Source organism: Schistocerca nitens, chromosome 7, assembly GCF_023898315.1.
Source record: "Schistocerca nitens isolate TAMUIC-IGC-003100 chromosome 7, iqSchNite1.1, whole genome shotgun sequence".
NCBI lineage: Eukaryota > Metazoa > Arthropoda > Insecta > Orthoptera > Acrididae > Schistocerca > Schistocerca nitens.
In genome coordinates this window covers 512,372,578-512,389,921 of record NC_064620.1, presented here as the reverse complement: position 1 = coordinate 512,389,921, position 17,344 = coordinate 512,372,578, and the positions used below count along the sequence as shown (strand labels likewise).

The following is a 17,344-nucleotide window of genomic DNA, read 5'->3' as shown; positions in this document are numbered from 1 at the left end:
CTCAGGGATCGAGACGTGGCTTCATGATCCGTTACAACCATGCGGATAAGATGCCTGTCAACTCGACTGCTGGTGATATAAAGCCGTTGGGATCCAGCACGGCATTCCGTATTACCCTCCTGAACCCACCGATTCCATATTCTGCTAACAGTCACTGGATCTCGACCAACGCGAGCAGCAATGTCGCAATACGATAAACCACAATGACGATGGGCTACAATCCGACCTATATCAAAGTCGGAAACATGATGGTACGCATTTCTCCTCCTTACACGAGGCATCACAACAACGTTTCACCAGGCAACGCCGGTCAACTGCTGTTTGTGTATGAGAAATCGGTTGGAAACTTTCCTCATGTCAACACGTTGTAGGTGTCGCCACCGGCGCCATCCTTGTGTGAATGCCCTGAAAAGCTAATCATTTGCATATCAGAGCATCTTCTTCCTGTCCGTTAAATTTCGCGTCTGTAGCACGTCATCTTCGTGGTGTAGCAATTTTAATGGCCAGTTGTGTATTTATAACTGTAAATAATTGTTGTGATTACTAGAAATAAACTATTGATTAACAAACACTAGAAAAGTACTGGTCTAAGTCAAATATGAAAATATTTTATGTGGGGTCAAAGTGACCCCTTTCCACCGTTTTACTCAAGTGTAACGGTTCTTGATAGTGAAATGAGGCATAATAAATAAAGCATGAAATTAAACTTGTTTGAGCAGAGTTTATTGTAATATGCAACTGCTTACAACTAATGACAGGCAACAATACACACACACAAACTAAACAGAAATATCACAAGAATGTCAGACACTCCGCCGTTGTAACGATTTTACGGTTTTCATACTGTGCGGTTTGTCTCAGAGGCTGTCCAGATAAACATACATCATGACTCACCCTCCATATGAAGCTGCGACAGCTCCATGAACAGAGCAATAGGCACTGTTTTAGGTCTTTCCACGGTGGGTTATTCAGCAACTGTGCTGAGTCACATAGTGCTATTATTTCAGGGGTGTTCGTACAGAGGGTCACTGAACCGTTGTAAGCCACTAAAACACAGTATTTTAATGAGCCAGTAAGAAGGTACAAGTAGCTGGCGGGAACATATAAAGTTGCCATAGAAAATGCTATTTTGGTGCCTAAAAGGTAGGGCATGGACCATGCCTCAGTTGTGGGTTCGCTACGTGTACGATGATATTTGCACTATGGAGGCCCTGGTTAAAGAGAAATAACAAACAACTAGACATGACACGGTTTTGTACAGATTGGACTAACTAAATGTAATTCAAGGTAACACACACACACACAAAACTTTCTTGGTTGTGTGTGTGTGTGTGTGTGTGTGTGTGTGTGTGTGTCTGTGTGTCTGTGTCTTTTTGGGTGAGGAAAGTTGGTGTTATAGAATAGCAAAGTCAGGTAAGGATTATAGCTGGCCAGTCAGGTGAAAGGCCATGGACAACTGGAATTTCGCAGAACGCGACTGGAGAGGTCCTCGTTGTAGGGGACACATCACTGCCAGGCTTCAGGCACCTTGCTGGACTCCCTGGTGTAAGACACTTTAATTTCCGCGCTGAATTTTCTGAAGACGTTGCATCCGCACTCAGTCACTGTCGATGGGTGCCATTGTGACGGCAGTAATCAACACAGAACTGCAGCCACAGCCTCCATACTTGCCCAAGTACTACAAACGTGTACATCCCTCACCCCCTCACCCACACAGAGAAAAAGAGGAGTGCTGCCCTCCCGAGTACATAGCGTCAGTGGTCTATCGCTGCCAACCGACCACACATCATCTGGGAAATGAAATTAACTACAGCACACGAACAACTGACCACCTGCCATTGTTGTAGAAGAAGCGGTCCTGAGGAATGTCGTTAATATGATTTATTTTTCTGCCCTTTTCAAAATATATCCATGATAGAGAGATATTAACTGTTTTTTAATGGTTTATTGTATAGTGCAACAACTAACAATGGTGAAATGCTGCTGTTTGTAAAAAAATCAGTGTTGTTATGTAACCTACGAGAGTACTTTCATAAGTCCAATAAATTCCCATGAAAGAATGGAATATTTTCGTTGGCCCTTCATGGTTGGTGAACCTGATTATTCCAATTATAATTTCAACAATCCACGGCGTCGAGCTCATTGTTGAAATGGTCAGTGTGTTGTTCACGATTGAAAATACCGTAAACCGAGCTTGGTGCTGTTGATGGTTGGACTGGTGTACAAATCAAAACGGGACTGAGTGAAGCTCACGCCGACTCTGCACCGTCATTAAAGACCATTTACTTCTGGGTTAATCAAATTAAACGTGGTCGGACAGCATCTAAGACGAAGTGCGCTCCTGGCGTCCAGTTAAGACATCACAAAGGAAACCTTGGACAAAATCCATGATGTTGTAATGCAGGACCGTCGAATAAAAATGCGTACTTTGCTGGGACTGTAGACTTGTCAAATGTAGGAGGGCGTAATATTCTGCGCGGAGATTTGGCTATGAAGAGGCAGTGAGCGAGGTGGGTGCCGCGACTGTTCACAGTCGACCAAAAACGCACAGCATTTCAACACATTGTTTAGCGACGCTTAATCGGAATTTGCAAGACGTTTTGCGCCAATTTGTGACACCTTTTCGCCAATTTGTGACCGTTTATGAAACTTGGACCCATCATTAGACACCAGAATTACAACGGCAGTCAAAACCACGGACAAAAGCTGATCAAGGTACACCGAAGAAGGTAAAGACCGTTTTCTCATATGGTAAGGTGATGACCACTGTTTTTGGATTCCCAAGGAATAACACTCACAGATTACTTGAAGAAAGGCAGATTCATAACTGTACCCTATTATGCTTCAATGGTAGACCGTTTCAAAATTGCGTTGACTGAGAAAAACCAAGGTTGACGCTCAAAAATTTGCTCTTCACCAGGACAATCCGCAGCCCCACACGTTAGCGATAACAATGGCGAAATGCATGAATTAGGCTTTGAATAAACTATTGAAATGTAATCAGTTTATATTCCTGCGTCTGATGATCCTAATCAGTTCATTTATTATTAAATTCTAATGGTACACGTAAGTATAATTATCTTGTAATTATTAAATACAATCATCATCTGCTCACCTCAAACGCGAGGTGTTAATGACATCGATTACTACACAAAAGGGAGCTAACCAGGACATTTACTGTGATGGTCAGTTCTTCTCAAGATCGTAAAGCAAGATAAGGGTGCAGGTACTTGATTGTGGGTAGACAAGCTTAGACATATACCAGCTAAATATTTCCTGTCTCCTGGAAAATTCTGCACTGCAATGAAATGAAGCATGGGCGACATGCAGCTCTGCACCACCGATCAGTTGACTGAGGCAGAATGTTCTGTCTCAATGACGCAGCAACCTGTTCTCATCAAAATGCTTTAGTTGTGCCATGGTGTTTCATTCTTAGTCACAAGACACGTGTTGACGATTTTGCCGAGAGGCGCTTGGAATCATTAATGTGCTGAAACGTCTTGGCGAATTATAATTACGTGTCTGACTGGGACTCGAGTCCAGAACATTTTACACTCCCACGACAAGTGCTGTACCGACTGAGGTATCCACACCCTTACAGTATGACGTGTTGTCACTACTGGAGAAAAAAAAAAGAATCCCATAATGCTCGCGTCTGATGACTGAAACTAGTAATAAAATAAATGATATACGATTTGCAGCCTGCCGGAGATGACTACGTTTCCCGTACGACAGACAATGTGTACCACTATACCCAAGATCTCTGCCATCACAGACTGTTGCAAGCGATCTGTTTAACATACGCCTTATACATCCCATGCTTCCATGTTGATTTCGTGTTTCTCTGTTCTAGATCCCAGAGTTCAGGGGTACGAGTGTACGAACACTGTACAGAAGTCTTTCTACCAATAAAACCATACATCTGGTTGTAGCCTAGTATTTCAAGATACACTGCGTAACACGAAGCATCACCTATTCGAAACCTCTTAACTGTTTCCCATTCCGATGCGCAAGTTTGAACTTTGAAAGTTAGCTACAACTGTTGTCTGTAATGGTGCGAAAGCGTGGCATCGTGCGACGTCACCCTCTGGGTTGGCGACGCTTCAAACGGCAAAGTGACATCACATTCGAAAATAAGGCTACGGCTCAGAAGTTCATGTGAGCTGTCAGGTGGGTTAATGAAATCACACTGACACTAAATTACACCACAATTCTACCGAACACCACCGTGGATGTGTCATATGATGGGACAGCCGTAATCCACATCTCGCCTTACGTTTTTAACGCATCTGCCGATCTATGTCAGAACTGTCCAAATCACGCCTTTTTCTAATGGGTAGCCGACAAAAACATTTTAGACACACCGATGCTCATTATCGACACGATAATGCCTCAGGGGGTGGCATAAAGGGCGTCATGAAACCATCCCTACACTTGGGGCGTTGATTCCAACACGTTTCATAGTGGAAAACGACAGTTCGCATTGCCATGAGTAACAGGACGATGTGCTTAGTAACTTTTACACTGCTGTCACCTCTGGGCAATTCAAATCTAATCTGAGGAAACTGTGGGACTGCAACCACACTGAACACGATCTGACCCCCTTAGGAACGTAGTGCGGCCGCAATTTTTGCTCTGGTGTTCAGAGTGATACAACTATGGATCGTTCAAGAACATTCAACGAAATTTGAATGTGAGCCGAAGTAGCAGAGGGCGATTATGCTTCTTCAGCCCTACCGCTTCGAACTCTTCTCTGGCATGATCATGAGCGGCTTCAACATTAACATGTGTGTGAATAAAACGTCAAAGGGTCCCTCTGATGCTCCCAGTTCGACAACATCCTCGGTGCCACCCAAGCACTTTTGATGAGCACTTTGGAAATATACATTTCAGAAATTTCGACGCCAAATCAGTCTGGCAGCTGCTCAAGCACCTGAAGGTAGGCAAACCCCACCTATGTGTTGTTGAAGGGGTTGCCTAACCATTAGTTGCTAGGGTCGTCAAAAGAAGGGGTGATATGTGGTTAAGAAAGGCTGTGACGTCTTTCGCAACGTGTGATACATCCACAGAGGCATTGGGCAGAATTGTGGTGAAATTTGATGCCAATATATCATTAACCCACATAACATCTCACATGAACTTCTGAGTTATGGCCCTTTTTCACAAGAGTCGATATCTTGCAATTTGAAGCTTCTCCGATCCCGAGGGTGACGAGGCAGGATGCCAAGCTTTTGCACTATTAGAGAAAATGATTTGAGCCAAATTTGAAACGTACGCGTCGCAGTAGGAGACAGTTACAGAATTCTGAGAAAGTGACCCTGTAATTTTGTTGCGCATTGTAGCATCGAGGCGTGGACGACAGTTCAGATTAGATTGTACTTACCCATACATAATGAAATTAGCAAACAGGTGCACCATCCTCTGGGAAACTTTGTCCTCTTCTTTCGTAAGATTGTAATCCAATCTCGGAAAGAGGTACACCAAATCCATCGCATGTTCAATTGCTGTGAACAATACAAACCGAAACTTAATGCTCTCTTGTAATGTTGCATGTGACGATGATAAACATCTTGCACTTCCTATATTAGTATTAACGGAAATGCAGTAGCTTTTAAGTGGAGACTCTTTATAATAGTAATAGTAATAATAATAATTATTATTATAATCACTGCCCGTGTGGAGTTGATAGTCTCCCATCGGGCGCCTCCCCAGGTGGCGGATAGGGGAATGCTCTCCAGATATGGAGGGTACCGGGGAAATAAAATACCCGGGGTGGACCAAAACTATCAAACGAAATCCACTAACGTCTGCCTGGTATCCAGCGGTTACGGGTCAGCGTCTGTTCGCCTAGATGATGCGGCTGCAGCAACCTTCTTGACCTCAACAATCAAGTCGTATTCCTCGTGATCCTTCCCCGGAAGGACCACCACCAAGTTAAACTTGAACACCGAACATGATGATAACACAAGGAATGACTCCACTATCCCGGGCACCAGTCGCAAGGCTGTCTTTACCTGGTCATCGGATTCCGGGGGACCAGGAGCTTCATGTTACGCCTAAGGTTGAAAACCAGACGTCCAAATTATTACACACAAAACAAAGACACTTCATCTGTACACTTAATACTAATACTCTCTTCAAACTGGGCAAGATAAAAAAACTTACAGACGTGCTGCAAAAATTCCAGATTAAAATCCTTGCAATCCAGGAAACATGATTTACGGACGAAAACCATTTTGACACAGACACCTACAGGATCTACAAAGGAAAACCAGCAGTTAAAACTAATGAAAAAGGACTCAAACAGTTTGGTACAGCATTTGTAGTCCACAAATCCATCAGCGACTCTGTCATTGACTTCCAGTCTGCCTCAGAACGTATAGCAACGCTCTCCCTTCAAATCGGCCAACAAAGCATGTACCTTGATCAACGCACACGCACCCACAAATAACTGGAAAAACTTCAATAGTCACAAAACATCAGAAAAATGTCAACAATTTCTAGTAATCCGAAAACAAACATCGAAAACTATTCGGAGGGAAAAAAGAAATTATGACAAACGGCGACTAGATGAGATACAACAAGACTTTAAGAAGAACAACACCAGGAATTATTATAAGACGTTTAAAGAACATATTGCAGGGTAACAGCCAACCATTTTTTGCTTCAAGAAACCGGATGGTTCACTTGAAGCTAAGACGAAGAATAACTGCCAAATCCTCGCACCAACTTCTCAACTGCCAAGACCTACAGAGGATATTCACTACCAGACGTCTACACCAAATCTGGACGCTAAACCACCAACCATCACCGAAATAGTAGAAATTATCGAGATACCGAAAAACAATAGAGCCCCAGGAGAAGATAGAATTATTGCAGAACTATGGAAACTAAATGATGAAAGATTAACAGCAAAATTTCCACAAAATCATATTAAACATTTGGGAAACTGAACAGATCCTTTCTGAATGGAAATGCGCACTCATCCACCCACTCCACAATAAAGGGGACAAAACTCAACCAAATAATTACAGGGGTATCTCACTCATGCCGGTCACATATAAAATCCTATCAAAAGTTCTCATGAACAGATTAGAAGAACAAGCTGACACGTAAATAGGAGAATACCAGGCTAGTTTTCGCAAGGGACGATCATGCAATCTGAAAATGATTCTCCAGATGAGAAACACCCGAAACACAGTGGTCACTTTTGTAGATTTTAAAGAGGCCTACGACTCAATAGACAAAGTAGCGCTCTGCAACACGCTGGAACAATTCAGCATTGACAGAAAGACAAGAACAATCATTCGGAAAACATTAACTGACACAGTCTCCAAGGTTAAATTTATGGGGGATATCTCTGAACCATTTGAAATCCAAGCTGGAGTGCGACAGGGTGACGGACTTTCACCATTACTCTTTAATATCATTCTTGAAAAAATTATCAGGACATGGGAAAAAGAAGTCAAAGGAATCCAAATTGGCATTAGAAAAGATAATAGATTCAATGTGAAGTGTTTAGCTTTGTCGGATGACCTTACAATCCTCACGAATAATAGAAAAGAAGCCACTAACGCCATAGAGAAGTTACACGAAACTGCACAAAGAACTGGCCTGCAAATTTCGTATGAGAAAACCCAGTACATAGAAAGAGTGCCACAAGGCAAATTGCCTATTGTGACAACCCATGGGAAAATCGTACAAGTACCACATTTTAAATACCTGGGAGAAATCATCCAACCATCAGGGATCAACCTAAAGGCCAATGAGCAAAGAATAAAAAAAGCTACAGAAAGCGAATAAACTCACGTGGGACTATTATAACAAAAAGTCCGTATCCATTAACGCAAAATTGAGGCACTAAAACACTGTCGTACTTTCGGAGGCACTGTATGCATCTGAAACAACAGAAATAGGTGGGAAAACTAAAATCAAGGAAATAGAGAAACAAGAGAGGAAAATTCTCAGGAAAATTTTTGGCCCGATACAAGAGCAAGGAATCTGGAAGAAGAGACCAACATCAGAATTATATGTATATACAGACAAGATTACGGATACAATAAAGAAAAGAAGAATGCAGTTCTACGGACATATCCACAGGATGAATGAAAACAGAATTTCAAAGTGAAGCCGCCCTGGGTGACCGAGCGGTTCTAGGCGCTTCAGTCTGGAACCGCGCGACCGCAACAGTCGCAGGTTCGAATCCTGCCTCGGGTATGGATGTGTGTGATGTCCTTAGGTTGGGTAGGTTTAAGTAGTTCTAAGTTCTAGGGAACTCATGACCTCAGAAGTTAAGTCCCATAGTGCTCAGAGCCATTTGAACCATTTTTTCAAAGCGAATTCTTAAAGTCATCAACTCAGGCACGGGAAAAACAAAATCGATAAAAGAAGTTGAAGAGGACCTCAGACAAGCACACATAACAGTAAACCATGCAGAAAATAGAACTGAATTCAGGTACATCATCAAAAAACATAATTTTGACACCACAACACAGAAGAGACCAGGTTGGAAATGGACAGCGGAGCGAAAAGAACAACACAGTGAACACATGAGGAAAATTTGGGCTCAGAAAAACATAAACAATCATCATAAAGGAATTCAAGTTCAAACGCTCTCTTTAAATGTGAATAATCGAAAATAATAATAATAATAATAATAATAATTGCTTGTGGGTCAATGGACTGGTGCAGTCTTTCAGTTCGACGACGCTTAGGTGACACGTACATCTTTAACCTAGCCTAATAATCGTACTATGGAAAAGGGAACTACGGTTTAACGTGGAATTCATACCACATGCCATTAAGGAATGCTTGCCTCTGTTGTTAAGAAGTACGATGCAATGTTCCCTCGGAACTTATTAACAACAGAAGAACTGCAATATCCTTTTTATCTGCCAATACCGAGCAACGACTTCCAATTAAATTGTCCTTTCCAGTACGGGAATTACATGAAGTGTAGAACGAGTAAAGTTTGTGACGCTGGAAAGACTGCGTATGGAACTTTGGGTCTCTCCGTGAGACGCTAGCGTAATGAGGGAAACCCAGTTTCGAGTCCCGGTCCAGCACAAATTTTCATTGTCATCATTATATTACACAGCTGATGGTTGTCAGTATTCGCAGCTTCGAATACATTTGATGTATTAAAAGCAATAGTGTTTTATGGTCATGTCGGCATCGATTATCATTATCTTCTTCTCTGCTGCACCAAATTTTGCAGCTTTTTCCAATGTAGAGAAGCATATGGTAAACGTGACCAGGTAATACACAGACTTTAACTAGCATCTGGTGAAGAGGAGTGTTTAACATCCCGTCGACGATGAGCTCATTGCCCGCATCTCGTGGTCGTGCGGTAGCGTTCTCGCTTCCCACGCACGGGTTCCCGGGTTCGATTCCCGGCGGGGTCAGGGATTTTCTCTGCCTCGTGATGGCTGGTTGTTGTGTGCTGTCCTTAGGTCAGTTAGGTTTAAGTAGTTCTAAGTTCTAGGGGACTGATGACCATAGATGTTAAGTCCCATAGTGCTCAGAGCCATTTGAACCATTTGATGAGCTCATTAGAGCACACACTCGGATTACGAAAGGATGTGGAAGGATATCGGCCGTGCCCTTTGTCAAAAGTAGCATCCCTGGATATACCTGAAGCGATGTAGGGAAATCACGAAAAACCTCAATCAGGATGGCCGGACCCGGGTTAGAACTGTCGTCCTCCTGAATGTGAGTCCAGTGAGCTAAATACTGCGCTACCCCGCTCAGCCATCTGGTGAAGAACACAATATTAGGGCGTATGATGACAATACTTCCAGCTAATATAAATTAGTCAAATAAGAAGTTGCTCGACAGAGTAAGTTATGATTTCCTTTAATTACATTCAGAGGAAGTGTGTTGCCGACAGGAAATTGTTGCTACCGTTAAATAAGCTGTTGTGTAGGTGCTCGCTCTTTCGAAAGAATTGCAGAAATCAAAAGCCGATAACAACAGCCTTTCACGAAAAGTTATGATTTCTTTTAATATCGTAGAATAAGGACACGGCTACCTAGGGCATAAAATAATAACGTCAGGAAAAATTATGGAAAGGGCGTTATTAGCAGTGTTGGTGGTAGTGGTACTGTATAATTTATCTGTTTATTTCTTCCTTTGCAATTACAATGAAGATCAAAATATTTCAAAAATGGTTCAAATGGCTCTGAGCACTATGGGACTTAACTGCTGTGGTTATCAGTCCCCTAGAACTTAGAACTACTTAAACCTAACTAACCTAAGGACATCACACACATCCATGCCCGAAGCAAGATTCGAAACTGCGACCGTAGACTGGAGCGCCTACAACCGCTCGGCCACTCCAACCGGCCCAAAATATTTGCGAACAATCAATAGTATTAAAAAGGAATATAACTCTTGGCTAATAAACATTGTCATAAGACCACAAAAAAGAAGTGAAAGAAAAAATGAAATAGTTGAAGGAATTAGATTCACCAAAGAATTCGGAATATTCTTCATTAAAATGTTGCTGTGCCACTGAATATGATAAGATGTTCTTTCGGTGTTATAACCCGAAAGAAGTGATGGTCGTCAGTCGACACGCGCTTATAGTTCTACAGACCGTATGTGAGGCGAGAAAATAAAAACATGTGGAGGAGATTCACACGCAGCCGAACAACCGGTCATTCGCTACGCCGGTCTCAGTCATTATGGTTTTTAGGGAATCCTCTACTTCTGTTTAAGCTAGTTATTATTTTGTTGCTCATTTCGTCTCAACAATACGGTTGTCCAATTATGTCTCGATGGGTGGGTATCGCTTGGGTCTCAGGGCCTTATGAATCAATTAGTTCTCCGTTGAGTAAGGTTCCATCAGTTCTAATTGTTTTATCAGGAAGAACGATATGAAAGATGATCAAAGAAACTCAAAAATGTTTGAGATACAAAGGATTTCGTAGCCAAAATATATTGATGGGCGTGATGAAGCCATTAGTTCTCCGCTGCGTAAGGTGCCATCAGTCCTAATTGTTTCATCAGGAAGAACGATATCGAAGATTAACAAAGAAACTCAAAAATTTTTGAGATGCAAAGGAATTCGTAGCCAAAATATCTTGATGAGAACAGTCTTTTCCACCGGCTGCCCATTGGCGGATTAAAATACAGTTTTGACTGTGCAGCTATTTTCAGAATAGTATAGCATAACCCGTCAAGAAGACATAGGCTAATTGTGTTGCCGTTTGGATGTTCTTCTAATTATACATTTTTAAATGTAGCACAGTCACTTCCGCTTGACGGGACTACACACTCTTCATCATGCCTCCATAACCGAAAGCACTCACTAGTGAAGATCACGAGGTGACAGCGTTTTTAATACAACCAATTACAGACAATGTAGCAGAATTTATGACATGAGAACCAAGCTGTAAAGAGATAGGGATAACACAAGGAAGGAGACAACCTTCTATTAAAAAGTAGTTTGTTTGGTACTCACCCGGCACGCTGAAACTGGAGCGGTGGCTGTAGGTGTACAGGTAGCTCTTGCCGCCATGCAGCGTGTTGCAATCCGCTGACGTCATCAGGGGTCCCTTGAATTGCGTAGCACCAATGAACTGCAAGTGTGAGAAGAAGTACGGCTACAGTCTGAGTGTCGATAGAGGCATAAACACGCATCTCCAATAGTTCAGTATACTCTAAACTGCGTTTTATTTTTCAGAGTGTTGCAGAGCTGGCAGCTAATTTTTGAAATTAATATTTAAAAGCGTTTTGAAAATTATCTGTTTGAGTTTAACCCTTTGTTTCCTGACATAAGAAAAAATTTACTTTTTAACATTTTCTTTGCAGAATTTATGCTATTGTGGCCTCAAATGACGGTAGGATTTTTTGTAAAATTTTATTTTATTTTTCACAACTTTTTTCTCTCCTGGTACTCAGAAGTACCGTCAGATTCCATGGACAGAATCACAACATGCGCAGAAAAATGCTCCAATTTTTATAACTTGTGCTTTATTCCACATAAATATTAAATTTTTTTACATTAGAAAATTAATTAACAGAAATATGATATTTCTAAATATTTTTTTTAAATTTCGCATAAATTTATCCTAGAGCAACTTCACAATACATAGTAACTTAGCTATACATTTTTGACAGTATATACATATCACATATTTAGTGATACCTCATGAAATTGTCGGAAACAGCTCTTTTTCTCATTGAAGCACAAATACACTTTACATGTACTACATTGTGAATGAGGTCTCGACTGAATTTTATTTTTCGCACACATTTGCATCGTCCTCTTTTACAACTGAACACTACAAAATGGTTTCCTCGGATGCCAAGACGTACATCCTTCGGAACAGAAAAGTTATCCTTCCTTCTCTTTGGGAGAGTTATTTCATCTTTACCAGAGTTTCTCTTTTTGAGATTTGGCACTTGCTGTTCATTCATTAGTGCCACAGCACGCCTGAATTCCAGCAGTGGCAGTGCCCCATGTATATCACTGAAAATGACGTAAGCATTGACAAAAGCAGTTTGTATTGCTCCCCAGAAGAGACGGTGCTACCATTTCTTTGATCGCTTGTCAAGACCATAAGTTGAACGTAATCTGTCTGCATGATCCACACCACCCTTGTTTTTATTGTAATCACATACAATAACTGGACATGGTATAGTCATACTAGTTCCATCTTTCTGTTTTCTTGTCACTACGCTCTGTTCAGTGGCATGGAAGTTTGACGCAAAATACACTACTTTATTTTCCTTCCATTGAAATACTGTTAGGTCTAAAGATGACGCTCTGTGATTTGATTTAGACATTTTTCTTTAGGTATATTCCCTGGCAAACCTTTCCTGTTTATTCTAATTGTTCCACGGGCAAATGTATTTACCGATTTCTGTTTGAGAAAAAGTGGACAGAACAACTAGTGACAGGTAACGCATTGTTACTACAATAAAGTGTTCGCACAACCTGACGGTACTAATAGGTCCGCCTTATAATTTCCACTTTATCTCATTCACTTGCAACGTAATGCTTCAAACTATTATAAAAAAAACAAAGAAAGTAAGTACGTACAATGGAAAACTCAACGGAAGTTTCAATAAATTGCGCACAAATTCAGGCAACACCATGGAAAAAAGCACATACAATCTTTTGTTTTCACAGCAGTGCGCGAAAAACAATTTCAAGCTCTGACCGCCAGAGAGGTCTATGTGTTGCACAGTAACATCTATGAAACAGTAGAGAAGAGTTACTGTTACGTACCGACAGGCTCTCAGATCACGAAACTGCACCACGAGAAAATAATGAGAGTCAAAACTTACTGGTACTTTTAAGTACCGTCAGGCAACAAAGGGTTAAATCTCAAAGACAACAGTGGCCGTTGTCTCTAACGCACGCTAATGTGGCAGCACTTGTGATTGAACACTTGCATAAACCATATTTTTTTCTATTACTTAACAAGTGTGCGTAGTTTCACAATATTCACCAGATGGGGCTAGATTGTGTGATGATAAGTCATATGGACAAAGTATGTAAACTGATTACACTTGCATCTATATTACGTAGTAATTATTTATTCATGAGTAGATATGCGACTTGCTGTCAAAGTGAGTAGGTGTCACACTGCATACGAAAATGTCCGGAGTTCTGTTCACAATCGGGCTTAGAATATTTCATTACTTATTACTTATTCCGCTTGCGAGGATCCTATATCCTCACACGTATATACATTCATGTGCCCAAATGTAGAAGTTGCTTCCATAAGAGCGAGCAAAAATGTAACAGGACATAGAGAATGCTCCACTGAACAATTTGAGGCACGGAACCTGGGATGGGAGAAGCCAGCTTAAGGAGACACGGAAGTAAACTTGTCTTTCGCTTTGTCTAGAATTATTGTTTTCCAGCTTATTTACAACTAACATTCGTAGAAGTTTGCATGTTCTGTGCTGTTTATTCCCATGTACACTCTTTATTTCCTGCAAGGGAACAAGGAGGACGAGCCCGATTACTAGGAAGTCATGATGTTGTATTTATTGGTCGCGGGATTCGAAATGGAGGTCCTATTTCATGGTCTGCAAGATCGCCTAACCTAAAACCCCTTTATTATTTTCAATGGGTATATCTAAAGTCACTTGTGTGTAAGTCCCCAGTGGAGACGGGGATGGAGTAAGTTGCCAGAATTATAGCTGATAGTGTTGTGATTCGAAACATACCATGGCTATTTGTGAGAGTGCCTCAAAATCTTGTTTGCCGATGTCATGCTTGCATTGAGGTTGATGGTCGCGTTTCAACACATTATGTAAGATACAATACAAATGATACGCTCATTGTGTCAATGATGGTATTTGAAGTTAACTGTAATGATTGTAAATAAAAAAAAAGGTCTCAGCAATGCGATTTTATTCCTATTATATCCTTAAGCTGCCTTCTCCGACACCAGATTCCCTAACTGAAATTGTTCACTGGAGCATAGTTCATGTCGTGTTAAATTTTTGCACGCTCTTATGGAAACAACCTGTATTAAAGCAAGATTCAATGCCCCTGGTGCCGTTGCGACACATGACAATGTAAAGAATGATATAAGCGCAGCAGAGCTGATTGGGAAATCATTCAAGCGACGATAAGGATTGCTAATCTACTTCTACATCTACATCTATAAAAATCAAGCTAGCCTGCGTGTGTGGTGGACGATATTTCGTGAACCACATTCACTCTCCCTCCTTCACGTCGCGAATGTTTCGCGGCGAGAACGATTGCCGGTAAGGACCGGATGGTCTGAAATTTCTCTACTTTTATCTTTACGATCTTTTCAGGATGTATACACACATCAAAAAAAGTTTTGCATCACCTCGGTTCCGAGAGTTCCGACACCTGTACAGAAAATTGGAATAGAGTTCAACATAAACATCATTTCCTACTTTTTTTAGTGCTCATGAAAACCACACACTGCATGTTCTAGCACCATACAGCGAGACCTTTAGAGGTGGTGGCCCAGACTGCTGTACTCAGTAGCATGTCCTCTTGCATTGATGCATGCCTGTATTCGTCGTGGCATACTATCCGCAAGTTCATCAAGGCACTGTTGGTCCAGATTGTCCCACTCCTCAAGAGCGATTCGGCATAGATCCCTCAGAGTGGTTGGTGGGTCACGTCGTCCATAAACAGCCCTTTTCATTTTTTTTTTTTTTTTTGTCGTCAGTCTACTGACTGGTTTGATGCGTCCCGCCACAAATTCCTTTCCTGTGCTAACCTCTTCATCTCAGAGTAGCACTTGCAACCTACGTCCTCAATTATTTGCTTGACGTATTCCAATCTCTGTCTTCCTCTACAGTTTTTTCCCTCTACAGCTCCCTCTAGTACCATCGAAGTCATGTCTTAGCAGAAGTCCTATCAGCCTGTCCCTTCTCCTTATCAGTGTTTTCCACATATTCCTTTCCTCTCCGATTCTGCGTAGAACCTCCTCATTCCTTACCTTATCAGTCCACCTAATTTTCAACATTCGTCTATAGCACCACATCTCAAATGATTCGATTCTCTTCTGTTCCGGTTTTCCCACAGTCCATGTTTCACTACCATACAATGCTGTCATCCAGACGTACATCCTCAGAAATTTCTTCCTCAAATTAAGGCCGGTATTTGATATTAGTAGACTTCTCTTGTCGAGAAATGCCATTTTTGTCATAGCGAGTCTGCTTTTGATGTTCTCCTTGCTCCGCCCGTCATTGGTTATTTTACTGCCTAGCTGGCAGAATTCCTTAACTTCATTTACTTCGTGACGATCAATCCTGATGTTAAGTTTCTCGCTGTTCTCATTTCTACTACTTCTCATTACTTTCGTCATTCTCCGATTTACTCTCAAACCATACTGTGTACTCATTAGACTGTTCATTCCGTTCAGCAGATCATTTAATTCTTCTTCACTTTCACTCAGAATAGCATATCTTTTTCGATGTCTTCACATTTTTCCTGCATTAATTTCGTCTTAGCTTCCCTGCACTTCCTATTTATTTCATTCCTCAGTGACTTGTATTTCTGTATTCCTGATTCTCCCGGAACATGTTTGTACTTCCTCCTTTCATCAATCAACTGAAGTATTTCTTCGGTTTGGCGCAGTGGTTAGACACTGGACTCGCATTCGGGAGGACGACGGTTCAACCCCGCGTCCGGCCATCCTGATTTAGGTTTTCCGTGATTTCCCTAAATCGATCCAGGCCAATGCCGGGATGGTTCCTCTGAAAGGGCACGGCCGACTTCCTTCCCCATCCTTCTCTAATCCGATGAGACCGATGACCACGCTGTCTGGTCTCCTTCCCCAAACCAACCAACCAACCAACTATTTCTTCTGTTACCCATGGTTTGTTCGCAGCTACCTTCTTTGTACCTATGTTTTCCTTCCCAACTTCTGTGATGGCCCTTTTTAGAGATGTCCATTCCTCTTCAACTGTACTGCCTACTGCGCTATTCCTTATTGCTGTATCTATAGCGTTAGAGAACTTCAAACGTATCTCGTCATTCCTTAGCACTTCCGTATCCCACTTCTTTGCGTATTGATTCTTCCTGACTAATTTCTTGAACTTCAGCCTACTCTTCATCACTACTATATTGTGATCTCAGACTATATCTGCTCCTGGGTACGCCTTACAATCCAGTATCTGATTTCGGAATCTCTGTCTGATCATGATGTAATCTAATTGAAATCTTCCCGTATCTCCCGGCCTTTTCCAAGTATACCTCCTCCTCTTGTGATTTTTGAACAGGGTATTCGCTATTACTAACTGAAACTTGTTACAGAACTCAATTAGTCTTTCTCCTCTTTCATTCCTTGTCCCAAGCCCATATTCTCCTGTAACCTTTTCTTCTACTCCTTCCCCTACAATTGCATTCCAGTCGCCCATGACTATTAGATTTTCGTCCCCCTTTACATACTGCATTACCCTTTCAATATCCTCATACACTTTCTCTATCTGTTCATCTTCAGCTTGCGACGTCGGCATGTATACCTGAACTATCGTTGTCGGTGTTGGTCTGCTGTCGATTCTGATTAGAACAACTCGGTCACTGAACTGTTCACAGTAACACCCCTCTGCCCTACCTTCCTATTCATAACGAATCCTACACCTGTTATACCATTTTCTGCTGCTGTTGATAATACCCGATACTCATCTGACGAGAAATCCTTGTCTTCCTTCCACTTCACTTCACTGACCCCTACTATATCTTGATTGAGCCTTTGCATTTCCCTTTTCAGATTTTCTAGTTTCCCTACCACGTTGAAGCTTCTGACATTCCACGCCCCGACTCGTAGAACGTTATCCTTTCGTTGATTATTCAGTCTTTTTCTCATGGTAACCTCCCCCTTGGCAGTCCCCT

The 17,344-nt window shown here is 41.7% G+C and overlaps 1 protein-coding gene across 1 annotated transcript in view; it reads right to left on the bottom strand.

Moving 5' to 3' along the window:
* LOC126194976 (acetylcholinesterase 1-like) overlaps positions 1 to 17,344 on the bottom strand; it is a 187,051-nt gene that overhangs the window by 13,632 nt on the left and 156,075 nt on the right. Inside the window, exons 11-12 of the mRNA XM_049933382.1 lie at positions 11,465 to 11,582; positions 5,384 to 5,504 (exon numbers count right to left, since the gene is read on the bottom strand). Coding sequence (XP_049789339.1) covers positions 5,384 to 5,504; positions 11,465 to 11,582 — 239 coding nt within the window. The remainder of the gene's footprint in view (positions 1 to 5,383; positions 5,505 to 11,464; positions 11,583 to 17,344) is intronic.